General features: G+C 33.4%; 2 protein-coding genes across 5 annotated transcripts in view; both read right to left on the bottom strand.

Annotated features, from left to right (window-relative positions):
• Positions 1–6496: 6496 nt before the first annotated feature.
• Positions 6497–14012, bottom strand: KIAA1586 (KIAA1586 ortholog). Of its 3 annotated transcripts, none has more exons than XM_039852970.1 (4): positions 13758–14012; positions 13150–13233; positions 10200–10277; positions 6497–9308 (listed from the first exon to the last, which is right to left on the bottom strand). In XM_039852970.1, exons 2-4 carry the CDS (start codon positions 13231–13233, stop codon positions 7128–7130), a joined length of 2343 nt encoding a protein of 780 aa, XP_039708904.1. In that variant the 5' UTR covers positions 13758–14012; the 3' UTR covers positions 6497–7127. The 3 variants fall into 3 exon arrangements, with proteins under 3 accessions (XP_039708904.1, XP_039708901.1, XP_039708903.1); XM_039852967.1 differs by having other exon boundaries at positions 13751–14012; XM_039852969.1 differs by lacking the exon at positions 13758–14012 and adding an exon at positions 13417–13730.
• A 10884-nt stretch (positions 14013–24896) lies between these two features.
• The window catches only part of BEND6 (BEN domain containing 6), a 47376-nt gene continuing 44944 nt past the window's right edge, over positions 24897–27328 (bottom strand). For both annotated transcript variants that reach the window (XM_039853111.1, XM_039853112.1), the window contains exon 7: positions 24897–26088. The gene's annotated coding sequence lies outside the window, so the exon portion shown is untranslated. The remainder of the gene's footprint in view (positions 26089–27328) is intronic.

Below are 27328 nucleotides of genomic sequence, written 5' to 3' on the forward strand. Positions count from 1 at the left end.
ACTGGAATTTATTGAGAACTTTGATTTCTTTCATGAATTCTCCTCATACAGATCTTATACATATTTTATTAGTTTTATACCTAAGTACTTCTTATAGACAACATATAGTTGGATCTTGTTTTCTGTGTATACTTGACACTCTCTTTTAATTGGTATATTTAGACCATTCACATTTAAAGTGATTATTGATAAAGATGGATTTATACAACATTTATAACCTTACTATATGTGACCTTGTTCTTTCTTTTGTTTTGTCTTCCACTCTCCTCCTATTCTGGTTTTAACCGATAGTTTTTCTATGATTATATTTTATCTCCTCTCATCATATCAATTATACTTAAAAAAAATATTTTAGTTACTCTAGCATTTGAAACATACACTTACTACTAATCTAAGTCCACTTTCAAATAAGACTTCTGTTTCATGTTTACTCTTATTTTTACTTACTGTATTTACTTCCTTATGTCTCAAGATTCCTCCTTTAATGGTTTGTTTATAGACTTCCTTTAGCCATTCTTCTAGCATAGTCTGTTGATGACAAATTTTCTTAGTTTTCCTTCACATAAGAATGTTTCAATTTCTCCTTCATTCCTGAAGGATATTTTCCCTAGACACAGTATTTCGTGTTGACAGTTCTTTTAGTATTTGAAAAATGTGCCACTTCTTTCTGGCCTCTTCTGTCATTCAAATTATTTTCTCCTATATGTAAGGTGTCTTTCTCCCTCAATGCTTTCAAGATTTTTCTTTGCCTTAAGTTTTCAGAAGTTTGACTCTGATATATATACAGGTGTAGATTTCTTTGGATTTACCCTGTTTAAAGTTTATTCAGCTTCATAAATTGAGGTTTCTGTCTTTGCTCAGTGTGGGACATTTTTGGAGAATATTTCTTCAAATATTTTTTTAGCTCTGCCCTCTTTCCACTCCTCGGCTCTCATAACATGAATATTAGTTTCTTTTCATATTTCCACAGGTTCCTGTGGCTGGGTCCTTTTATTCTATCAAGTTCACTGATTCCTCTGTCCCACCCATTGTTCTGTTAAGTCAATCCATTGTGTTTATTTATTGAATGATTTAGGTTATAGTATTTTTCAATTCTAAAATTCCCATTTGGTTCTTCTTCATATCTCCTATTTCTTTGCTGTTTGACTATTTCTGTGCTGAGATATTTTATGTTCTCATTTGTTTTGTAAGCATGATCTTGTTTGTTGAAGCATTTAATAACAGTTACTTAAAAATATGTGTCATAATTCTAACATCTCTGTTAACTCAATGTTGGCATCTTTTTTTTTTAGTCAAGATATTACTGGTTTTTGGAATGACATTTTTTTAAATCGAAACCTAGATATATTGGTATTATGTTATGAGACTCCAGTTCTTAAACTTTCTGCTTTAGTTGGTTTCCTCAGACACCACTTTAGGAGCAGAAAGGGGAATGTTTCTGCTTTGTCACTCCCAGGTAATGAAGAAGTCCCAGCTCCCTAAGTTAGCTTCTGTTAACACCTGAGGTAGGAGGAGGGGATCCTTAATGCTGGGCAAAGATAAGTCATGGCTCTCCATTAGACTCCCTCTGACACCAGCCCACTGGGGTGGGATTCATTATAAGCTGGCAAAGACGGAAGTCTGGGCTCCCTATTTAGTCTTTGCCAGATTGGGTGAGGGCGAAGCCACATTTCTTTCTGCAGCATTTGCTGAAGAACAGAAGTTACTGTGTAAAATAATGTTTTCTGTCTCACTAGCCTACCTTTTCCTGATCCTTTGACTATAGAGGGCAGGTTTTTTGCAGAGCTTTTTTTTCTGCCTGCATTCATTGGTATTTCCAAGTTGCTAGCTTCTTCAGCTCCAAGTCTGAGATATATGAGGCAAACAGAAAATTCAGGGAACTCATCACTGTCATTCCGTGAGTTCTAGGGTCCCTAGCTTATTGGCGTTCCTTTCATCTTTCAGTCTTCTTTTGTCGATATGTAATGTTTAAGGTTTTAGTTGTGAGGAAGAGGGCAAAGTACATTTCTCCATCCATTTACATTCAAATTGTGATTTTTATATCTAAAATCTATTTCTTATAGATAGATATAGTTGGGTCTGCTATTTACTCATTTTGGTAATCTCTGCCTTATTAATTTGTATGTTTAGACCATTAGTATTTAATGTAATTATTGCTATGGCTATGTTTATAACTACAATTGTATGAGTTTTGTTTGTCTTCTTTTTTTTGTTCTTCTATACCTTCTCCCAACTTAAAAAATTTAAACACTTAAAAATTTTTCATTTTATCTTTTTGTTATACCTCTTTGCATTCTTTTCAAAATTGTTATTCTAAAAATTATGATCCATTCTTAACTTTCTACCTAGTTAATGTTGCACTACTTAATACACAGAAACATTGTAACCATATACTTCTCTATACTACCACTCCGCCTTTTATGCTCTAGTTGTCATGTGTCTAGTACATATGACAAACCATGTTATAATTTTTGCTTTATTTTAAAGAAATTAACAAGAAAATGGTTTTATATTTCTCTATTTACCATATCTCATGCCTTTCAGTCAAACTTGCACTACTTCTCAAAATTAGTTGAACTTGAAGATTAGCAAAGTGCAGCACTATTTAACCCTTATATGGACTAATACATATATTTCATATTAAGACTGTTCTGACCTTCCTAATTTAAGTCATGAAAAGTAAAGAAATATCATTTGACACCAAAACAGAAATTTACACAATGAAACTGGTGACACTACTGATTATAAAGTAAGTTGGTTATAAGGTGATGTCTGTGTTTTTCATATTACCAAATGCAACTTTTAAAAAACACTAAATATTAAAATTCTTGTTAAAAATTGTCACAACCATGAAAATCTCTACAGTAAAAAATAAAACAGGAGATATTTTCAACTCATTTTAAGGGTACCTCAATATATCTTGAAAGTAACCATGAAATGTTAATTAAGGCATAAAAATATACTTGAAATTTAAGAGCATTTTATTTCCCTTAGAAGTCCACTGGGAAGTAGAAATATTTGGAGATGTAAAGACTCATAAAAATAAACTAATATGTAGGAAACTTCAAATACTAAAGAAACGTTTATTGAGCCTTTACAATGTGCTAGGAACTGCTAATAACCAGGGTTATAGACTCCTTTCAAGAAACTTGCTATCTACTAGGGGAGAAAGGCAAAAAGACTGAACTTTTATTATAAGGGAACCAGAAAGGTTGAACTTCAGTATTTTGAAGAAAGTGGGGAACCAGTGAAGGATTTTCAAGAGGAAAAATATGATAAACTTCACAGACAGGCTAACCCACCTCCACTCTCCTCTCTCCTGTCCACCTTTACTATAGAAGTTAGGAAAAGGAAAAGCTCCTATTCTAAGCCTCCCTTGCAGTGAGGGATGGCCATTTTGACATAGTTCTAGCCAGTGAAATGTAAATCTATTTGAAATACTTCTGGCAAAGCTTTTGATTTCCTGATGGATATCCAGGGCTTGCTCTACCCTTTAACTTGCCTTAAACCCAGTATGTCTAAAATTATGCCAGTCATCTCGTAATGCTAAAGGCAAGACCAAAAGCATCCTAGATAACACAGCAATGACGCCATTCAGCAAAGCCTGCAGTCATCTCCAGATCCCTTGCTATTCAAAATTATAAGTCCACCTCAGTGATTTAAGTTGAGTTTTCTGTTATCTGAGTCTGAATGTCTTCCTGTCTTCCTAATAAAAGTTATAAGAATAAATATGTATTTTAGAATGGCCATTCTGAGTACAGAGCGTGGATTAAGAAGGGGCAAGAATGAAGATAGGGAGACTTGTTAGGAAGTTATTATAGTAATTTAAGCAAAAAAAAACAAAGGCCTGAAATAAGATAACCACAATGGGTATAGTGAGGAAAATACAGATTACAGAGATATTTAAAAGGTAGAAGAGACACAGAAAGAGGATCAAGAAAAGGTTTCAGATGTCTTCCAAGTTTTTAGTTTGAGCACAATGCTCAAAGATTGTGTCATTCTCCAAAACAAATACAATAAGGGATTGATAAGTTCTGCTTTGGCCATGTTCAAGTTTGAGATGCCTATGGGGCAACAATGTGAAAATTATAAAAAGGCAGATGACTATGGATCTTGAAGTCAAGAGTGAGGTCTGGATAGAAGAAACCCAGATTTGAGAGTTACAATGATAATGGGTAGTACTGTCCAATAGAACTAGAGTTGACCCTTGAACAATGCAGGGGTTAGGGGTGCTGATTCTCTAGCACAGTTAAAAATCCACATGTAACTTTTAACCTCCCAGAAAATTTAACTATTAATAGCCTACTGTTGACCAGAAGCCTTACTGAGAACAAACGCTTAACACATATATTGTATATATATTATATACTGTATTCTCACAATAAAGCTAAAGAAAATGTTAAGAAAACCTTAAGGAAAATACATTTACAGTATTTACTGAAAAAAATCCACATATAAGTGGACCCATGCAGTTCAAACCTATGTTGTTTAAGTGTCAACTGTATAATGTAAGCCACATATGTAATTCTAAAGTACAAATAAATTTTAATATTTAACTCAGTATATCCAAAATATTATTTCAACATATTAAGTTATTAATGTGATAATTTACATGCTGTCTTTAAAATGTGATGTGTATTTAACACTTAAAGCATCGCTTATTTCATCTGAATGCCTTCTTTACCACAAATACTTGATTTGTATATAAATTTCATAAATTTACAGTTGAAAAAGTAGATTCATACACCCAAATTGTTCCAAAGAGTTAAGTTTTCCAATAACTGAAAGAAAATCATTCCCTTTATTATTTACATCCACGCTGAGGAAAATCCCATTCATAATTTTAAAAAGAATTGATTTGCATTCTGAGCAAAAACATATCAGTTTGAAAATTACATTTGTCTAAGTCAATAAATCTCGAGTCAGCTGAGTATAGTTAACACTGAATTCAGTTATTAAAAAGCAACTCTAAATTTATCAATAAAACATTTTTCAAATTTTCTTGTAGTTTTGTAGTACATTTGCATAACTGTCAAATATAGTTAAAATCTTATACATACCAATTTATATTAGAATAATGTGTAAAATTTTTATTTTTAAAAGTTTTGATTTCAAAATAAATTTTAGTACTTGTCTAGGTAGAGTATAAGTTGGTTTTTTCTTCCTTGGAGCTTCAAATTTAGATCATTCATATACCATGTGATATTGGGGAGCAAACAAACTACCATTTTCTCTTTGATGATTAAATATTTGGCTAGCATTTCTGTTGTTGCAAATTTTGAACTGGTATTAACAGTACAGGAGGTTTTGTAGCACCCTTCCACAATTCAACCAACTAATAGACTATACAAGATCCCTAAATTCATTGTCTCCTAATTCTTCAGTAAGCCTATAAACTGATGTTGATTTATAGCACTGCACTCATATAATGGACACTTAACAATTATAACCATGACATCTGTCAGAAACCATTTTAGAAAACTAAGCACAAATATTTTTAAACTGTATCATTTGGTGGAACAAAGAAATAAGGGAAACATCAGGCTCATTTAAAAATTCCAATGAAATCTGACTTTTGACCTAACCTAGCTGGAACACCATTTATTGTGACAGAAAATAATTTATTCTCATCTAGCTGAAACTCTTCTGACAAATGTTAAAGATTAAATAATAGCTATACAAGTTTGATTTTTTAGGCCATGAATCAAAACGGTTTCTTCACAAATTTCTAAGTCCTGTGACACAAAATATACTTAAAGTATTACTTGGGTGGTGTCTCTTACATAACTCATCTAAAACTAAAGAAAAATACTTGCAATTTTTTGGATTTTGAATTAATTAATCTTTACTATTGTTAGGTCCTGTATTCTATAATATTTGATGACTTAACTAAAGACATCACTTTTTCTTTTTTTTTAATAAAACATGTTTAGGCTTTAACTCATAATTTTCTAACAATTTCTGAATAAATTAAAACAAATAATTTATCCTATTTATCTAAAACTAGTTTTTTCATGAAAGAATCTAAGCTGTTTTCTATCTGGCCAAACTTATATTCTTTTTTGACCTGTGAAAAATAACTTCATTCATTCATTATGCATTTGCTAAAACTATCTCAATATTGTCCACTTTGGTCTCTAATTTTTTAGTAAATAGCAGCTTGTTTTTCTGTCACAGCAAACTGAAATTGTCATTTATCATGAAATCCGCAACATACCTTCTTCTAGTCTGTTTACTGTTCCAGTTGTAGTACTAGTTTCTGCATCTCCAGTTGACTTTTTCAGTATGCCTTCATTTTAAATTTTAAAATTTGTTCATATTCATGTCTAAACTAGAAAAATAATTTAATTATAATTAAAATAAGTACTTCAATTACCAATTACAATTTACATAAATATCGCTACTTCCTGTTGTCTGTATAAAGTGTTTAGATAAACATGTTATGTTGATTTATAGAAAAAAATAATTTGCATTGAATCCATCTGTCAACACTAACTCAATCAGTAATGTTTTTATGTAACACTAGACATGGTACAGGAGTTTGACAGGCACACTACAACAATCACGTTTTAAACAAGGTAACAAAGTTAAACATATTTCTAAAGAAAAAAAAGTTAAGTTAAACAAAAATATTTTACACTGTTTTCGTTTTTATATTTAAATAAAAAACTTACTTTCTTAGTCCTACTGAACTCATTTTGAGTGCTTAATAGTCACACATAGCTAGTGGTTACTATATTAGACAGAACAGATATGGAAATGAGAAAGACAAGAGTCAAAAGGCTTACAGTTTTTATTCCATTTCTTTTGACATAATTTCCAGGGCTTAGAATTTATCTGGATTATGTTATTCTTTTGCCTCCTTACTAAAACAAAGCAAAAGTGGAAATGGTTGGATTTTCTGTACAGGACTCCTTGAAATATGTGTTATGGTCAACTCTAGCAGATATGGGCTAATCACCAAAAACCTATCCCTCCTAAAAAAAACATCCGCTTTGTTTTTGGTGAATGTCTTAAGTAGCAACAAACTGGTAAAAATTTAACAGCTGGCTTTCAAAAAAAATTTATGTATATGTATAAAAGATGTATAGCACACTACTTACAAATGATAAAAGCATAAATACTCTTTATTTTAAGTTCCATATAGCCAACTGATTCTCATAAAAGGCTTTTGATGATTTTTGCCTAACTCTTGTATCTGTAGCCAACCTATGGTTGCAATTTGACCAGGATTTTACAAATGGAATTGCATCCCAATCTGCTAACTCTTTCCCCAATAAATTTATTGTCATTAAATCTGATATGTGATCTACTGTTAAACTATTTCTTACTCTTGTACAAATTATGTTCATTAAATTGAAACCTCTTTCAGCTTCAGCACTATTGATTGCAATAGTGCCAACTATCTTTTTAGCTTTTTGTATGGTTGTAGGAATTGAAACATTGTTTGATTTTATGTTATTACTTACAAATTCTCGAAAATCTTTTAAATCAATTTCATATTTTAACAGTTCACATAGATGAAATAACTTTTTTTCACCAGCTACCCATGGTGAAGTTATTTCTTCGTAAGGCCATGTAGAAGGTTCTAGCAAATCAAAATAATTAAAAATACTTTCCTCATACTGTCTGTCAGATAAAAGACGTAAGTTCATGTGTTGAATTATATTTTCTAGTAACAAATTCCTAGGAAGGGCTTTAAATTTATTATTTTTATTAAATGGAATATCTTTAAACTTATCTGACTTAATCAGACCTTCGATTTGAGACTCATGTTTTCCAGTACCAATTTTTAAATTTTCCAATGCCCTTATGGTGCGTTTGATTAATTTTTGTGCTTTTTGAATGTTAGTTGATCTCGACTGTAATGCAGTAGAAAGTAGTGAAAATTCTTCAAGAATGTCAATCATTAAAGCAAGGTCTTGCAAGAAATTAATATTAGCTAATCTATTTGCCAAACCAGAATAAGAATGAGAAAAATGCAGATATAATATAGGATATGCGCACCATACTGCAGTGGCAGCTTGTAAACTACATGCTGCCCATCTTGGTCCCATTACCCGGCCAATTTTAACAATTTCAATTTCAAGATCTTTAGCTACAGGTTCTAAAAGCTTGTTTTGATTTTTATTAGACTGATGATAAATGGAATAAATTTTATCAATAAATATTTTAAAATGATTAACGTGTTTTATTTCTGATATTGAATCATCAAGTGACAATTGCAATCGATGGTTTAAACAGTTCCAAATAATGATTTCAGGAAAATTTTCTAACATCTTTGTAGCTACTCCAGATTTTCTTCCCAGCATTGTATTAGCACCATCAGAACAAAATGCAATTAAATTTGCTTTCAAATATTCATTAGTAAAACCATAATCATTTAAAGTACTCAATAACGTAGTGACAATACACTCTGCTGTAGTTGACACCAATTCTTTTAAAGCAACAAATAACATAACTGGTGCAGGTACTGACTGAGCTGTGCACTGGAGATAAATCACTAGGGTGCATTTCTTTGAAACTGTAGATGCCTCATCAATTATGACGCAGATTTTGGCATTTTCTTCTATAATATTCTTAAATATCTTCATCTTCATTTCTTTTGCAATATGTTCTGCTATTCTTGTTGCACTGTATCTTGTATTTAAACAATTTACCTCTCCATTTTTCTCTTGTAATTCTATTGCCCCCTCAATATCAGATAAAGGTCTGTTATGTTTTACTAAACTGTAAACAACATTGAAAACTTTTACAGTAGCATCAATATTTTTATTATTTTGTTTATCCCCTATGTTAGAAATTGAGTCATTAGTTGATTCCTTTAACAAATCCTGAATTTTACCATGAGCTTTAGAAATATCATGTTCCTTAATTTTTTTTCGCAGAGAAGCTTGTCTAGTAGTTTTATTACTGCCATTAGGGGTTACTAAATATGCAATCCATTCCTTGGACACATGAACATGCTTTTCTGCTTTTGATCCCAAATGCCGAACTGTTGAACAATCCTTACATCCTAATTTACCTTCTTTTATTTCAAGCCATTTGTACTGTTCTGTGAACATAAATGCCTGTTTTTCATTCCAACAATCTGGAAGCACAAGGTTATCTATTTCTTCCTTTGATGAACATGATGGCTTTTCTTCAATGACTGGTTTTTCAACATATTTGAAATGTGATTCCTTCAACTTAGGCAATCCACAATGATTTTTGTTCCTATTATTACTTTCTGTGTCTGTTTTCAACTTCTTCACATTTAAAAAACGCAAAAAATCACCCTGTCGTTTTGGCATTTTGGGGAACAGAATCTGAAAAATAATTTTACATGTAAGTAAAAAATTCATGTTAACACTCTAAAGGTTAATGTAAAAAGTTTTATTAATAATTTCTTTGTATAATCTTTGAAATTTAAACTAAAATACTTACCTTGATTTTTAGTTTACACTTATAACTTCAATACAAATTACTATTTCTTGAAAAATCCACTATTGGTTTTTAAAATTCTATAGCCAATGTCACAAAATCTGACTATGTTTATCATCCAATTCAACAAGGAAGTTGCTCATATGATTTGCAAATGAATATAGTTCCAAAGTGAAGAGTGGTTGATATCTTCATTTACATTAATGAATACGATGAAAGTGAAAATAATGATGATGTTTATCAGAATTCCACTCATTTATCAATGACAACATTAACATCTTTGTTGAATCAATGAAAGATTTTTTAAATATTGAAGATTTTCCTCAATTTTTTGTGTAGCAGACAGCCTAGCAGTTAGAGATGTATCTCATTTTTAGGTTTAATTTGCATCAACATTTTATATTCACTTTTGTAAGTTTAGACAATCAACAATAAATCAAGCCCTGATTTCTAGTTTACTGATTACCTTGGTATAAATCCTGCCATCATGCTGAAGGGAGTAATATAGTATTTCTACCATACAGATACAACAGATGTAAATACCTCGAATGTATAGATATTAGGACATAATGAGTTTTGAGTATTTATTATCTTAAATGTAACAATAATTTACTTGTAAGTTTATATACTGCGATTGTTAATAATGGCTATGTTTAACAATCAGCTCTTGAACTTCCTGAAAATTTAACTGGTTCTAGCAAGCCAGTTCAATCCACCTCCAGCACACTATTGCACCTAATCACAGAAATGAGAAAACATAAATATAATATACTCACATCACTATGATAGGTGGTAGGCTCTTCATCCCCACAGACCAGATCAATATATTCAAGAACAGGTCTTGATGGTCCTTCCTAAAAAGGAAGAGAGCAAATGTATAAGTCATGAACAATCATCGAAACCAAACTTGCATTTACAATCAGTGGAGTTTTTTGTTGTTAGAATTAGCAAGAATTCTTCTGAGAAGGCCTTGTAGTGGCACAGAATAATCAGAAATAAAAGCAGCATAGGAAAAGATTCAGAGTTGATGAATATGAATATGTAATGAAAGCAAAATTCAAAAAGAGTCTAACTCTACAGAGGAATAAAGCCATGTGATTCTTTTGGAAATGGAAAATAGTATAAGAGTAGTGATAAAAAGACACAGATATCATGGTACAGTGTTTTTTAACTGGGGTGCTTATCAGTAATCTCTTAGATAGCTAAACTAAAAATCATGGAGTTCTTTGGTAGCTCTGCTTCTTCTTCCACACCCTTATTCAATCAAACATCGAAACCTGAATCTTCTTGATCCCTTTTTTTTAATCAGTTCTTTCTTTACATACATACTACCTTCAACACAGACTAGGCCTTAAACAGTCAGAAACCTAGATTTTATTCTATAGGCAAAAGAATCAATAAATAATGTTGAGATGGGAACATCAGAGCTCTTGGAAGATTAGGAGACTATTAAATGTAGAAAGACTAGTAACAAGATAATCCAGACAAATGATATATGTAGTACTAAAATAGAAGGCAAGGAGAACAATGAAGAAGTACACTCTTTTATGTATACTTCATAAAACTTACACCAAAGATAAGCGCTTTTTTTGTACTGCCAAATTTTTATTGTTTCTTTCTTTCAGCACATTTTATTTAGTTTGGGGTTAAGTATATGGCAGAATACAAAGAGGATGCTGTGCCACAATACAGACAAAGGCTGGAAAATTAGATTTACACGAGAAGTCTGAGGAATCCAAACCAGAACACATTAAGCTGCAACATACTTCTTGACAAAAGATATAAAAAGAACATAAAATTTTTTCTTTTTGTATATGGAGAACCCTCAAGCAGAGAACTGTCCCTGGCAGCACTTCATCTCTCTGGATGGTACTATAAAAACACAGAGAAATAAGCATATCCTGGTGGAGCCCAGCATAAGGTAGGGTTAAAGAGGAAATAAATTATGTCTCTAAATGTATTTTAGAGAAGAATTAAATTACCTTTTTTTTAAAAAAATGTGGCAGCATTTAAAGGCAATAGGAATATTTTTACTAGGTTCTTTCTGGTACTGCACTTAGAATTACACTTAGAATACTTAATTCACGTTTCCTTATGGGGCTGTCAAATCTTCGATCTTCTCTCTATTTGCAAATGAAACTAAATACAAGAGGTTCTATCAAGCTGGATGTACAAAACTCTGGATGCATAATACAAAGAATTCTCTATATTTAAAATGAAATTTAAATTAAGGGTATTAAACCTCAGCTAAACATAAGCTGATATATTAACTCAGTCAGAATGTACAATATAATTATTTATTCCTCAGGGTAATTACCTATACCTATTTATTTTTCCAAACTTAATTTTGTAGATTCCTTCTGTGTTTCTCAAATAAGGTGCGCAGATCATAAACATGTGTCACTCCTGATTATGGTTACACAAAATACCATCAGGATTACGGTGTCTCATTCATTTCTGTCTTTATATCACTGTCAGGAGAAACCAAAGTAACTTTTCCTATAGACCTGCAGAATCCTCTTCCCAATTTTTCTTCAGTATAAAAGCAGACACTGTGGCTCTTCAATTTTCACAGCTACATCATTTACTCCTCACCACAGAGTAGGCAGAGTCAGCATACAAACCCTCTTGGTATCCCCAAATTTATAAGTTCCAAGTGTCAAGAAAATGGTACCACATGCACTATTAATGGAAAAGAATGTCAAGGAAATAATCTTATAAAGAATTTCTAGAGCCCTTACTAGAACAATAAACAATATTAACATCACAATGTTTAGGGAGGAAATAGTTTGATTTAAAATACAAGTGATTTATGAGGTTAAACATACAGCAACTAAAAAACATACACATATTAAACACTCATTTAAAAAAATACACCTGTAATAGCAAACTTGAACTCCTCACAGAAATTAGAGAGTGGTTTCAAGTAGGAGCAACTTTAGCTAGCAAAATTACCACTTTAAATAGAACCTTTGTAACAGTTTTGGGTGAAAATTATACCGAATGTATCATAACACCCCCTTCGGTTTTCGAAACCAATGCTTTATAAAGTATGTTCAGAGATTCATATATATCTGCATTTGTGCCAAAAAACAGATTCCCAGTACCCACCTTCAAATTCTGATTCAATAAGTTTGAGGTGCAGTCTGGGAACCTGCACATTTACACTTAATATTGCTTGAAAACTACTGTCCCAAAGGGATCTTCATAATGAACATCAATTGTTGAACTATGCTGTAACATCATGACCGCAGAGGTTCGTGAGACCTTCAAGCTATCTGCCTTCATATTATGAAGCTACAATAATGCTTAGGTTTTGAATTCTTGCAAACCTTGTTTTCTACCTCTTTCCTCATCTTTAGCTGTCCCTCCCATCTGTAAGATGTGTGTCATCTTTTAGAAGGTATTCTTACCCCATTTCAAAACAGTCTTAAGAGCTTAGAACTTTGCGTAGATTAATTTTAAAATGGCTCTAAATGAAGGCATGAGAAGAGTGATTAACTGTAACATGTACTTTAGGCCACAGTCCCTGTGATGGCTAACTGTAATTGCTCAGAGACCAATTTTGGTAAATTTTCTAATCCTATGCCATGCTCACACTGTCTAGTACCTATCGGGCATGCATACATATTTGCTGAATTATGAACAAGTGAGGTTTAATCACATAATGGCTTACCACACACAGTCTCTGACTCTGGGAAAAACCCGAACGTCATTGCTACTTACACTAACAAACTGAATATCATCTTCATTTTCATCCGCTGTGGACTCAGATGCCTCAGGCCCAGCTGGAGAGACAGATTCTACCATCTACAAAAATAAATAAATAAATAAAACAAAACACGGTTATCTGTACAGCCACGTACTTGCAGCAACAGATCTTCCCTAAAGGAACGTAAAATGAAAAGCTTTAAAGGAAACCTAACTGAGCCTAATTCCACGCAACGCGACTAAGAACACAACTCGATGGAGTCTGGTTATGCCTCTGAATACCTGGGGCTGTAGGGACTGGACGACGAAAACAAGGTACCAATGCACCTGCTCAAGGAGGTGGGATGCAAGTTACTATCAAGAGCAAGCCTGTCTCAAAAAGTCGCTCCCACCGGCAGAGCAGCGGCAACACGGAATTCTGGAGCTGGTGCAGGGGGCTGGGGGCGGCAGGGGGGCCATTGCTGCCGCTGCTTCCTCGCTCAGACCATGCACTAGCCCCAAAACCTGGGCTCGGCTCGAGACGCTGCGGGCATCGCCCCGCGGCTGCTGCCGAGCACCAGGCCTCAGACCTTGGCGGTCCGCCTGGGAGAACCCACGCCCCGACGCGCCACTACACCTCGGACCCTGGGTCTCCCATTTCCTCGACCGCCTGACAGCACCACCGCGCCTGCTGTCCCTGCAGCCGCCGCTGTCGCTGCTGTCCGTGCCGCCGCCAAGACCTCCTTTCCCGCCCAGCACCGCTTCGCGCGGCTGTGACAAGCCTCTATGTGAGCGCCGACGCCGCCGACGCGGCGGGCAGAAAGAGGTGCAAAGCTACTTAGAGAGGAGCGGCCGGCTTTGGCCCGCTAGCCTCCGGGACCTCTTTGGCACAGTCCCGGCTTTCCGTCCCCGCACCGCGCAGGGTGCTGGGAATTGTAGTTGTCGGCGCACCGTAGACCACCCCGAGCGTATTTGAAGAGTGGAAAGGGAGTGAGCTTGCGTATGCGTTTTTCCGGGCTGCTATTCCACTGAAACAGAATAGTAGAAGACCTTTCTCAATCTCTCCCTTATTTTTACAGTCAGATGTTGGCCTAGATAATGGATCGATGGCGTTAAAATTCTTTTTTGTGATTTACTCAGATGTCGACTTACCATATAGCAGCCAACCTTCTTCGTTTCAATATGTACACACAAACGATTGTGAACAAATAACATTGATGAAACAAAGGTTAATTGAGAACAACATTCTTTTAAAGAGTTTCCTATTAGCCCTATCAGCCTTAGATCACCTGTAGTCTGACAAATCTGCAGTCTCCCCAAATCACTTTTATGATTTTGACTCCTGTCTATAGTGAGTGAGGTCATACAACAGAGAAGCTGTGAGGCATCTCACCATTCAAAGGAATGGATACTTTTATTAGAAGAGTTTAAAGAAAGGGAAATATAGGTGAAATTTAAGTGAAATAGTATTTTTATAGGTTCAAAGCCAATTACGGCTATATGCAAAGAATTCAAATCATGTCTGGACTGCAATGTCGACTTGGATCATGTTAGCTTAGAAACTACCAAGTTAACATAGATACTAAATGTTGTCCCAGAAACCCCTTATCTGTGGCCCTGAACTGGGTTTGGAATATGAGGATGGCTCTGTGTTGAAATGACTAATCAAGGAAGGACATATTATTACTGATATATTTTCAAACAACAAAATGTCTGATATTCCATGATTTTAGAGAACAAATTTTCTCATTAAGCAGTAGTCACCAAAGTCACCTTGACGCTATAAGTGCAGTATTTCTTCGGGAGAAATATTGTGTCTTTTTAATTTTTCAGCTGACTTTATCTATGTATGTTATTTGAGCCCAGCAGAGATTCACTTACTCAGAGACCTGTTTTGCTCGTCTAATGAAAATGTGGCATGTGATTATTTATGTTTATAGCTAGTATTAGATAAATCTGTTATTTATTTATTTATTTATTTTGCATTTCCACAAAGTGCACTGTAACTACAGCTGAATTTGTACCAACTAAATTTGGGACTTGTACTTACTGCCTGGAAAACAATCAGTAAGTATGTGTCTAGAGCCCAAATATGCTCTTTCTCTCAATTCAGTAATTGTTGCAAGGATAGTCTTTTTCATTTTAGATATCCTAGTAGGTGTGCAGTGATACTACACTGAAATTTTAATTCGCATTACCTGAATGACAAATGTAGGTCTCCTTTAATTACTCTCAGCAATGCTTTTTTTTTTCTTTAGCTAAGACAGTATAAGAGGTAATGTACACGTTACATTCAGCCATAACCGAGAGCAGAACTAGTCCGTTGTTTTTGTACAAGCAAGGTAGGTCTCTCAAAAGGTGGTTGCGGTGATCAAATGGTGGTGGATATTCTAGATCCACTGAGAAGTTCTAGACAGCAGGCATGCAGTCCAAGAATTTGTATTAGAGTCCCTGGTCTCCGGCTTTCCTTATTTCCGCTGTGGCTTCCACAGGTGCACAAGCTAGCAGTTTACTTGGACCTCTTCTTCATCTTTCTTCTTTTGCGCTTCAGCCTGTGCATTCACTTCTTCTTCCACTTAATTCTCATGGCATGGAGATTTCTAAGAAAAAAACGCTAAAGCCAAGAGCACTCTCAACAATGTTTTGTAGTTTTCAATGTATGGAGGTTTTACCTATCTCGTCAGATTAATCGCTAAGTATTTCATATTTTTGAATGCTATTGTAATGGGTATAGTTTTTCAAATTTTAATTTCTGATTGTTCATTGCTATTACAAAAATAAAACTAATTTTTCCTTAGCTTCATTGAGGTATGATTGGCAAATAAAAATTGTGTATATTTAGGTGTATGACAGTTTTTGATATTACACATTGTGAAATGATTACCACAATCAAGTTAATTAACATATACATCACCTCACAGAGTTACTATTTTGTATTTGTGGTGAGAACACTTAAAATTTACTCTCTTAGCAAATTTCAAGTGTACAATATTTATCAGCTATAGCCACTATGCTATACATTAGATCTCCAGAACTTATTAATATTGTAACTGAAAGTTTATACCGTTGGGCCAACATCTTCCGATTTCCCACACCCCCATAACACCTGAAAACAACCGTTCTACTTTCTAATTCTATGAGTTCAACTTTTTTAGATTCTGCGTATGAGATCATGCAATATTTGTTTTACCTTGTCTGGTTTCTTTCACTTAGCATAGTGAAATAATATTTGTTTTACTTTGGTTTACTTCACTTAGCATAGTGTCCTCTGGGTTCATTCATGTTGCTGCAAAATGGCAGAATTTCCTTCTTTTTTAAGGCAGAATAATATTCCACTGTATATATATTTATTGCATTGTCTTTATCCAGTCATCTGTCAATATAATAAAGAATATATCATTGTTTTCCCAACACCAATTATTGATTACTCTAGCTTTAATCAATAATTGGTGTTGGGAAAACAATGATATATTCTTTATTATATATCATTTGAAATCAGGAATGTGATGTAATATAATTTGAAATCAGGAATGTGATGCCTCCAACTTTGTTCTTCTTTCTCAGGATAGCTTTGGCTATTCAGGGTTTTGTGTGGTTCCATAAAAATTTTAGGATTGTTTGTTCTATTTTTGTGAAAATGCCATTGGAATTTTGATAGAGATTGCAATTGAATCTGCAGATCACTTTGGGTAGTACAACATGTTGTGAAATGATTACCACAATCAAGTTAATTAACATTCTATCACCTCACATAGTTACCATTTTGTGTGTGTGGTGAGAAGACTTAAGATTTATGTTTATGCACATGTCACTTAATGTACAGTACTGACCCCAACAGGAAGAGATGTACCTTGCATCTCCAACAGGAAGTGATACCGCTATTACCTCAGCAGGAGGAAGAAAAGATTCTTCCCTGTCCAGTAATAGCTCAGACAATGGGAGACTGCCATAACTCAGCCAATGAAAATTATATTTTGAACTTTCAGTTTCCTCCAATGGATTCTTCTTTTACAGCAGCTCCTCCTAAGCCCATAAAAGAATCTTCATCTCTTCTGTTCTTTGGACTTAAGTGCTTTGCCATTAGACTGCATGTCTCGAATTGCAATTCTTTATTGTTACTGAATAAACCTGTTTTCCTGGAGACATATCTGGCTGTCTATTTGTTAAAGATCAACATTATAGGGAATGGAGCCAGTCTCAGATCTCTACCTCAGAGCTTAATCCTGGTGGAGAAATTTTTCACCTCTAAGTCTCCTCATTTATAGACAGTGTGCCTTCTGTACTCTGCTCATTCCCACTTTATGATTCAACCAGAGCTCAAATTACCACCAGTATGCTCTGCACAGCTGTAAAGCCATCCTGAAAACCTCTAAAGGTCAGTGGAAACGTGATGGCCAGAACAGGCATAACAGTTAGCTATGAATTTGTATCCACCTGCACTATAAACCATTCCAAGTACTAAGTAATTTTGGGTCCATTCCAAGGGGCAGTGCCCTAAAGCTTGTTTATCTATCTATCTATCTATCTATCTATCTATCTATCTATCTATCTATCATCTATCTACCTACCTACCTATCTACAGAACCTCCTAAAGACATCAAAGCTGGTCCTTGAAAAATGTATAAAATTTCTAAAACAATTTGTCTTTGAAATTTCCACTTCTGTCTGTGGCTTCGTTCCATCCTCTCTCCTCCTCCCCAAGTCCTATTTCTTTAACACTAGTACCTCCCATTTAAGATGGTAACTGATTGGGGCTTAAGATTTGAGCCCTCCCAAGGGTCTGGGTATTTTGGAAAGAAATTTCTAAAAATCACTGATGTTCCCTAACTCCCTTCCTCATGATTCCTATTCAGAAACCTGGGTGGGTTTAATTTCTAGATCTCTACCCTATTGAACCTTTACCAATAGGTCTGGTGTGTATGGATTATTGTTATAAACCTAATTCTGTAATTTCTTTTTTGTTGTTTTTTACAGAATGTTTCCTTTCTGATAAGAAAATGAAGAAAAAATTTTCTTAGGTGACTTTAAGATAGAGACATTTGCCTATCTGGTAAATCACATATTACTTAGGTATGTATATTATTGTAACCAGGTGGAACTTCCATTTTTAAGCTGGCTATACAATAGGTTTTTGATGAACTGCGCCTTAAAAACCTTTTACTTCAAGAGCGAATGATTCTTTGAAGGAAACAAAAAGAGTGCTATGGCACTGGACCCAAGTTTGTGGTAGTTAAGAGCATTTTTGTTTAATTACACCCTAATACAGATTACTATCTCAAACGGATGCCAGAGAGCTCAACAGAGACCCCAACCCCGGAGCTCCAGTGACCAGGTTCTTGTCTTATGTTGTGAGAAGAAATTCAAAGACATGACAAATAGCAAGCAGGAAAGGGCAAGCTTTATTAAAGTGAAAGTACATACTTAAGAGAAAAGTACGGGCAGCTCAGAGAGAAAGTCTGCTGTGAGCCATCTGAATTATGTTTTCATGTGGGTGGGAAGTGTAAAAAGCTATCCAGCCTGCTTCCTGGTCCTGGCTTGTTTCCCATGCCATCAGGAGGGGAGGATGTGGCCCAAGGCCATCTATCTTGTCTCCTGGATTTGGTTTGTTTCTCATGCTGGGGTCTCAAGCTTGAAATCAAAACAGGGAGAGGGCTGAGTAAGGAACTGAGGAAAAATTCCAGAGCTGCATCCTGGAGGGTGGGATGGTCTTCCTTAGGTTAACTATCCTGCCTTGAAACCTGTAAGTATGGCAATGACCTCTTAATTAAAGAGAGATGTAGGAGTTTTGCCTAAGTGTTCAGTTTTTCAAGTCTGTGCTATTGGAATGACAAAATCTCTTCAAATCCTTTTTTATTTTATTTTTGGTGATGAGTTAGTTTACTGCAATGAATGTGGCCTCATTTAGCTCTCATATCTAATGCTGTAAATACAAAGCCCAAATACATGGCTATAGTGATTGCACTGGAGCATTTTTGCTCATTTTCAAAGGTTGAGAATTTAATCTGCACCTTTCTAGTGCAGGGTAGCCCTTTGCTTTTTGAGTCAATTAGAACTTCTATATAGAGGTGAGGCTCTGTTAGGTATCATCTTTTGTTATTTTCAGTGATGTAGATTAGTGTGTATGAGTAGGGTGGAGTGCGATTTTGAAGGATAATAAATAAACTAGTTGACATTCATAAACAATGTTTTTTGAACATAATATATTTTGGACCGTTAAATATAAAATGACTAAAATTACAGCACTGCTGTTATATATGGGTTATATGCCAACTCTGAACATACTCCAGAAAAACAGCTTAACTATCTTGATTGTGAAAGTATAGTATGTATTAAAAAAAAATATATGTATATATATATGTATGTGTATATATATATATATATATATATATGATTTTGCCAAATGCTTTTTATGCATCTATTACAGTGATCATATGGTTTTTCTCTTTTAGTCTTCTAGCATAATAAATTACATTGATTTAAAAATTTTTAACCAATCTTGCTTTCCGGAAATAAACTTCACTTGGTAATTCTGTATTATATTTTTCGGTAAAAGAAAAGTTAAAAGAAAAATTTTTAGGTTATCTATTTCTTCTTGAGTGAGCTTTGGTAATTTATACTTTTCAAGAAATGTATCTATTTCATCTAAGTTGTTGAATTTGTTGTCATAATGCTGTTCATGGTATTCTCTTAATATTTTTAGGATTTATAGTGATGTCACTTTTCCCATTCTTGATTTTGGTAATTTGTGTCTTTCCTCTTTTGTTCCTGACATGTCTGATTAGAAGTTTATTAACCTCATTTATCTTCTCAAAGAATCACTTTTTGATTTTATAGACTTTATTATTTACCTGTTTGGTATTTCATTGATTTTTGCTCTGATCTACTTTATTTCTTTCTTTTGCTTAATTTGAGGTTCACTAGCTCTTCCTTTTTTATTTTCTTAAGGGAAAGACTGAGATAAGCAGGCTTGAGATTTTTCTTTTTTCTAACGTAGCATTTAATATTATACACTTTGCTTTAAGCACTGCTTTAGGTACATCCCACAAATTTTGATATCTGTTTTAATTTTCCATTAGTTAAAAGTACTGCCTAATTTCCCTTTTGAATTCTTCTTTGTCCCATGAGTTATTTATTTATCTATCTATTTATTTATTTAACATTTATTGGGGTAACATTGGTTAATACAATTATATAATTTTGAAGTATACATTATATTTTGACATCTATATATTTTATTGTGTGATTACCACCCAGAGTCCAGTTTCCTTCAACTACCATATATTTGATCCCCTTTACCCACTTCACCCTCCCCCTACACCGCTATATTTGACTCCATCTACCCTGTCTACCTCTTCCCTCCTCCCCAACCCCCTACCCTCTGGTAACCACTAGTCCATTGTCCATGTTCCCGAGTCTCTGTTTGCTCTGTTCATTTGTTGCTTTTAAGTTTATATCTCACATATAAGTGATATTATGTGATTGTCACCTTTTTCAGTCTGGCTCATTTCACTTAGCATGATTATCTCGAGGTCTATCCAGGTTGTCGCAAATGGCAGTATTTTATCTCCATGAATTTTTTAGAAGTATAAAATTTAATTTCAAATATTTGGGAACTTTCAGAATATCTTTGCCATTGATTTCTAATTTAATTAATTAGGCTCTGAGAATATACTTTGTATGATTTGAATCCTTTCAAATTTATTGAGATTTGTTTTATGGTCTAGACTGTAGTCTATCATGGAAAACACTTTTGCATATACTTAAAAAAGTATATGTGCTTTAGTGTCATTGTGTAGAATGTTCTATAAATCTCAATTAAGTCAGATTGGTTAATAGTATTGTTCAAGTCTTCTATACTCTTTTTGATGTTCTGTCTACTTGATCTATAATTTTTGAGGAAAGTGTTTTGAAATCTCCAGTTATAATTGTGGATTTCTCTATTTCTCCTTATCTGTCTCTATCAGTTTTTGCTTCATATGTCTTAAAAGCTCTGTTATTTGGTACTTAAATCTTTAGGATTGTACTGTTGATGAATTGATCCTTTCACCATTATGAAAAAGCCCGCTATATATCCCAGGTGATGTTCTTTGCTTTGAAGTCTACTTGAAATCTATCCTAAGCCTTAGGACCCAAGTTCAGTCCCAATAATTTAATTTGGTTCTAGGTTTCAGAAGGAATGCCTGCTTGTCCACAGTACACTACATTTCACACGGTGCCCTACATTTCACACAGGGTATTTTAGGTGAAAAATGGAGGAGTTGGGACCATTTGCTGTCTCATAGTCAAGCAAGAATGGCTCAGTAGCCAGTTTAATTTATAGGTCTTGCAGTAAATTTGGGAGAAGCAGTTCCTGGACACTAACTTCTCCTGGGTTACCTTCCACATCTGTTAAAATGAGGAAATAGACTCCATGGTCCCTTCCAGCTCTTAACAACTTGATATTTTAAGTAAGTTAACAAAGAAAGATGCTAACAGACTATTTACAAGAGAAGTAATACAAATGCCCCTTTAATCATCCATAAGTAGAGAAATGCAAACTAAACTATAATGAGATAGATGCCATTCATCCCCTATTTTACTGACAGAGACCAAGTGAGGGATACAATGAACAAGCCTACTACCATTAATATTATTTAACATTATTTTGGGAATTGTAAGCAATTCAATGAAATAAGGATGAGAAAATAGCAAAAAATGTTAAAAAGGAGAGGCAAAACTATCATTATTTGAAGAATTTCTTTTGGCCAGGAAAACAAGAAGAAAAAAGGAATACAGTAAGGTAGATGCTTAAAAGTACAGTAGATTCGATGCTTAAAAAAGAAAGACAAATAATTCTTTTATATAGCAATGATCAATTATATACCAATAATAAAAATAAAATAACCTATGCATTAAAATACCAAGAAATGTGTAGGAACTATATTAAAAAATGAAAATGTTTACTGAGGAATAGAAAAGCTATAATTTAACTCTGACCTTGTTCTTAGGAAGAATCAGTTTTGTAAAGATAAATTCTTCTCAGATTAGAAAATTACTTAAGTATAATTCCAAGAAAAATTTCAGCAGTATTTTTTTTAGAGTAAAATATTGCCAAAAGAACTTAAACGTTTATCTAGAAAAATAAATTTGTGACAATTATGCAAATAATCAGGAAATTTGTGAAAAAGAAAGAATATTGAGTGACATTTCATTTTTCTCCTGATTCCTTACAGAAAGAAATAAAAGAAATTAGTGAATCCTAACAGCGAAGTAAGGAAGAGTTTGGGTGGAGTGATGTGTTATCTCCACCATCATCAATGGCATTATTATAACCAGGATCGTCTGGGACTCTGAGAGTTTAGGTAATATTATTGAATGTAATACAAATAACATAGATATAATAATACAATGATATATTCTTTATTATATATATTTATGTGTTATAGAAATATATACTGTATGTATATCCTATATATCTCCCAGAATTAAAATATTCTAAAATATTATTTATAAAATAAGTACTATATATATTTATTATATATACTTTATATATAATAGGCATTATATATAAATATATACTTTACATCTACTATAGTCATTATGTATTTCCTAGAATTAAAGGCTACAAATACCCAGTTTGAAAGGGTTTTATTGTGTACCCAGCACAATGATTGAAAAAGGATACACAAAAAGGCATATTTTCCTCAAACTCTAGTATATAAGGGAAAGAGGAGATCAAAAGAGCCTCAGTGAAGATTAGGAAACATTCTGAATAAAATAATGAGAATTAGAATTACATTAGGCTCTTCATAAAAAGTGGTCAGCAGATTTAGCAAATAAAAATATAGGACATCCAGTTAGATTTAAACTTGAGATAAATGAGTAATTATTTAGTGTAAGTATATTCCAAATATTGCAAAGGATATATTTACACTAAAAAAATTGTTGTTTGATTAAAATTTAACTGAGTATCCTTTATTTCATCCAGCAATCCTATAGTAGCAACACTGGATGTAACTCTCCATTAAGAACATGCAAGTAGTTTTATTTACCTTTCCCATATCTAAGAAATCAAATAAAACAACCAGGAGAAATAAAACAACAACAAAACACCCTGCCCTGCTATTTTTAGCAACTATTTTGCTAAATAAAGCAACCAATAAAATCTGCAGAATCCAAAGACTTTTAAAAGTTTCTAAAAAGAAGTTAAATTGAGAAGAAAATGCAAGGGGAATGTCAAGGTGCCTCATGAGTGGCTGATCTCGGGAAGTACCAGCAAAAGTACACCTCCCGAAAACGAGAAACTCACCTAAAATTGCAAAATCTATACCCTATAAATCCTACAACAGAGGAATGAAGTAAGCTGAGCTTCAGTGGAAGAGAGGAGGTTGGGATGCAGAGACAAAAGGCACGGAAAACATCTATAGGACTCCTAGCAGCAGATCTCAGAAAGATCCAGCAAAATCATACCCCCTCAAGGGGATGGGCTTATCTGGAAGTCCAAGGGCTTTTTCCTCTGCTTTCTGCTGCTGGTGAAGGACCTGGGGATGCAGGGCTGGTGATAGAAATCCTTCCAGATTCAGCTTAGGTCAGAGAACCAGAAGAAGCAGGGCTACACAAAAAATTTCTGAGGATTCATACCCACCAGATGAGTAGTCTCCGTAACAGCAAAGAGAGGGCCATTGAAAGGTTTGACACCTGGAAAAGAACCCTGGCCCCTCCCACCATCCATGAATCCACATGCAAATAGCTGGACCAGGATAAACCATGTCATTAAAAAACATGTTCAAGAAAGACTATAGCACAGCAGTGGTACAAGATTTTATAAGAAAAAATGTCAAAGAACAGATGAAAATGCTGACCATGCATTCTGCCATGGGGTAAAAATGTTATTGAACAAACTATCATCTCTATGTAAGAAGTCCACAGAATATGTTGAAACTCAGACATTAGCAAATTTTTCTTTGGCACTTTGCTGCACTTCTGTAGGCTTAGAAATTCCTCCCCTTCCGAGAATATAAAAATATTCATTTTTAAAAATCATAGTCCAATTTTTACTTGTTATTAATCTGAAATTATTTATGAAATATGGTTTGAAGAATATAATGTAACTATTTTTCATTCACCAATTGTCTAAGTATTATCTATTGAATAAACCTTCCTTTCCCTACTTATTAAAGGTTCTACTTTAATTGTATTCTAAAGTATATATTCATAATATGTATATATTATGAATACATAATATATACATATACACATATATCGTCATTAGTTTTCTTAATTTGTAGCTCATTTAGATCCAATATATGAAACTGATTTAAAAAATACATCTATTCTATAATCTATAAAAATTTCAACATATCACAAAATATTTTAAGGAAGAACCATAGACATTCCAGTTGAATAATACAGTCATATTTTACAAAGGAAATTTTATTTACAGTTAGTAGGCAAAACTTATATTATAAAGTATTTTTAAAAGGCAATAACATATATCTTAGAAGATTATCCTTTTAATAAAAATATTAAGCACTCTGGACATCACGTGTATTTTCTACATCCATAGCATTTACTGTGGATGTTGTCTATATATCCTACACAGCCTGGCTCTTTAGAAGACAAAAAACCAGAGCCATGTAGTCCAATTATAATGGTAACGCCTCAGTGTGTGGGTAAAGAAGCCATCAACCCAGAAAAGGACTTCTTCCCTGGATTTTATAGATTTATAAGAAACAAGCAAATACTTTTTATGTTTCAATGGGATTTATTTATATTTAAATAAAAGTAGCAAATGTTAACATAAGTTATTTCCTTAAGAATATTTATTTTGTACAACCACACTGTTATCAACCAACATTTATGGAATGTTTCCTGGGTCCACAGTTACTGAACTTTCTATTATACGCATCTTCTTTTCCAAGTTTAAGCATAACCTTGTGCACTGAAGAAGTGCCGCTTGGTAATGCGGAGTAGTCCCATGTGACAAGGTGACATCAAGGAGAAGCCTCTTGATGAAGAATATTTTATCTTTCATTCATTTACAAAATGATATTTTTCTTTTTGTATGATTATCAACCCCACGTGATTTTGTTTTCAACTTTTTTCTTCTGATAGTATGAAAACAAACCAGTTAAAACTAAGCAGTGTAGCAATATAACCAACCAAATACATAGGATGTTATATCTTATACAGGATGTTTAGAAGATATTGATGTTTTATATTACGTATCTGTATTTATACTTTGGGCAGTAAAAAGTTAGAAGCATGTAAACAAACAAACAAGTTTTTTCTGCAAGTTGATGCATTGTTTTAATGATCACAAAAATTGGGGTTTATTTCTTTTTTCAGGAGTACAGTGGAATAGTTCCATATTAAAATAAAAAGTTCTTGCTGCTCTCATTTTTTTGATTTTTATTTTATACATTTTAAGAAACAGAATTATCCTGTAATTTAATTGCTAAAACACTATTACTTGGTTAGATATGATTATTGTCAGATTTTAGGCTGACTTTGCTGCTTTTATGTTTGTGAACATTGATTATTTCACTGTACTTTTCCAAACATGTGCTTATGCTAAAGATCCAAAAACTAAAAGGGATGTTGTTGATAATAATAAATGTACAGCAATCGATTAGGACAATGACAAATCTTAGGAGTTGAAGCTTTTGTTGTTATAAGAGTTCTGATTATCTTGTTAAGTTAGCTGTACAGAGAAGCATTTGGGGATAGAAAAATGTATATTTCCAAGAAACCATAATGCATGCTTGTTTGACTGCTCGAAATTCTCTAGTTTGATGCATCATGGATATTTAGGGTGGAATGTACATGCAGCTTCTTCAGCAAGCTAGTTGCGCCATCAGGAGAGCCAGCGATGTTAAAGATATCTCACAGCCTGTCACTGCATATGTCTCTCTGTGCTCACTGCCAAGGAGGTTGCAGATTCTCCAACAAAATTCTGTGTTAGATTTAGAACTGAAGGTGTTTTATTTCAGATACCTATACAAAAGCAAATTTAAAGAACAAAACGAATTTACTTTAGAATTCTTATAATATTTTTAACAGTGGTATGAGTTGTTTATTTTGTGTCTACTACAACATTTTGCTTAAAAACACAAATTGTTAATAGTAACTATTACTATTGAGGTGACTTGGAGTTCTTTTTATGATCTATTCAGAGGAATTCAGCACAGATAACAGATAAACATTTAATATATATATATTTATTTATTTCAAATGACTTAAAAAAACTTTTTGTTAGGCAAAATTACAAACACACAAAGTAAAATGAACCATCCTCACATACCCATCAACCATCTTAAAAAATTATCAACAATTCTGTTTGTCATTCTTCAGTAACATTTATTGATTGTCTAAATATCAGGCAATTTTCCAAATCTGCTTTACCTTTTTCAAAACTCAAGAAAACCAGGTGAGCTAGGTCAGAGGCAGAATTATTATGAAGCTAATAAACCTTATTTGCTTGAATACCTTCCAAAGAAAAGGTAATATCTTCACATGTTTATATATTTTTGTTAATTATCAAAGTTAGATGTTTCAACAATAATTAGTTAAGACCACTGTGTCTTTCCACTTTGACTGACATTCTGTCATATTTTCTCCTCTGATTATAACCATGAAGTGGCAGTGGCATTTCTGAGATTTTGTTAAGAATTGACTGGGATATAATTTTGTGTTTTGTAATCTCTTCTATGTATAATTACATTATCACTAGCTATCTCAATTTGGGTTGACTTCTAGTAATACTTTGAATGTGGTCAATTCAAAGAATATTTAAGAGCACGCACTCTATGGAAAATTTGAAATGCCCTGAAATCTTATTGCTCAGATATCAAAGCAACTCAATAGAAGTTTCCTCAAATTTATTAATAATCCTAAAAATTATATATCTAATAAAAATTGAGAATTTGAAAGAAACATCTGTAAACTGTCAAAAAGAAAAAAAAGCAATTTTCCATCAACTACACTAGAGGATAGTCTAAATTATTTTCTATTCTTGCTATAGAAAAGGCTATTATAAAATTGTTGTTAAAAGAAGAGGCAACCAACATGTATGCAACTCTATAAAAAGAGGATAAAAGTATTATACAGATGTTAATAAAAATATTATGTAATTTCCTCTACATGTGATATTTGAGAAATTTGTTAACTTTTAAACATTATGTAGTTTTTGATTTATTTATACAAAATTATGAATACAGAATTGGTTAGAACTCTG

The sequence above is a fragment of the Pteropus medius genome, unplaced genomic scaffold, assembly GCF_902729225.1.
Source record: "Pteropus medius unplaced genomic scaffold, Ma_sr-lr_union100, whole genome shotgun sequence".
Taxonomy (NCBI): domain Eukaryota; kingdom Metazoa; phylum Chordata; class Mammalia; order Chiroptera; family Pteropodidae; genus Pteropus; species Pteropus medius.

Coding starts and splice junctions, on each gene's coding strand:
- KIAA1586 (XM_039852967.1), bottom strand. CDS start 13,771: ATGGGAGACCCAGGGTCCGAG. Junction 13,234..13,750: donor TGGGAGACCCAGGGTCCGAG/GTGTAGTGGCGC, acceptor TTATTTTTGTAG/ATGGTAGAATCTGTCTCTCC. Junction 9,309..10,199: donor CTACCACCTATCATAGTGAT/GTGAGTATATTA, acceptor ATTATTTTTCAG/ATTCTGTTCCCCAAAATGCC.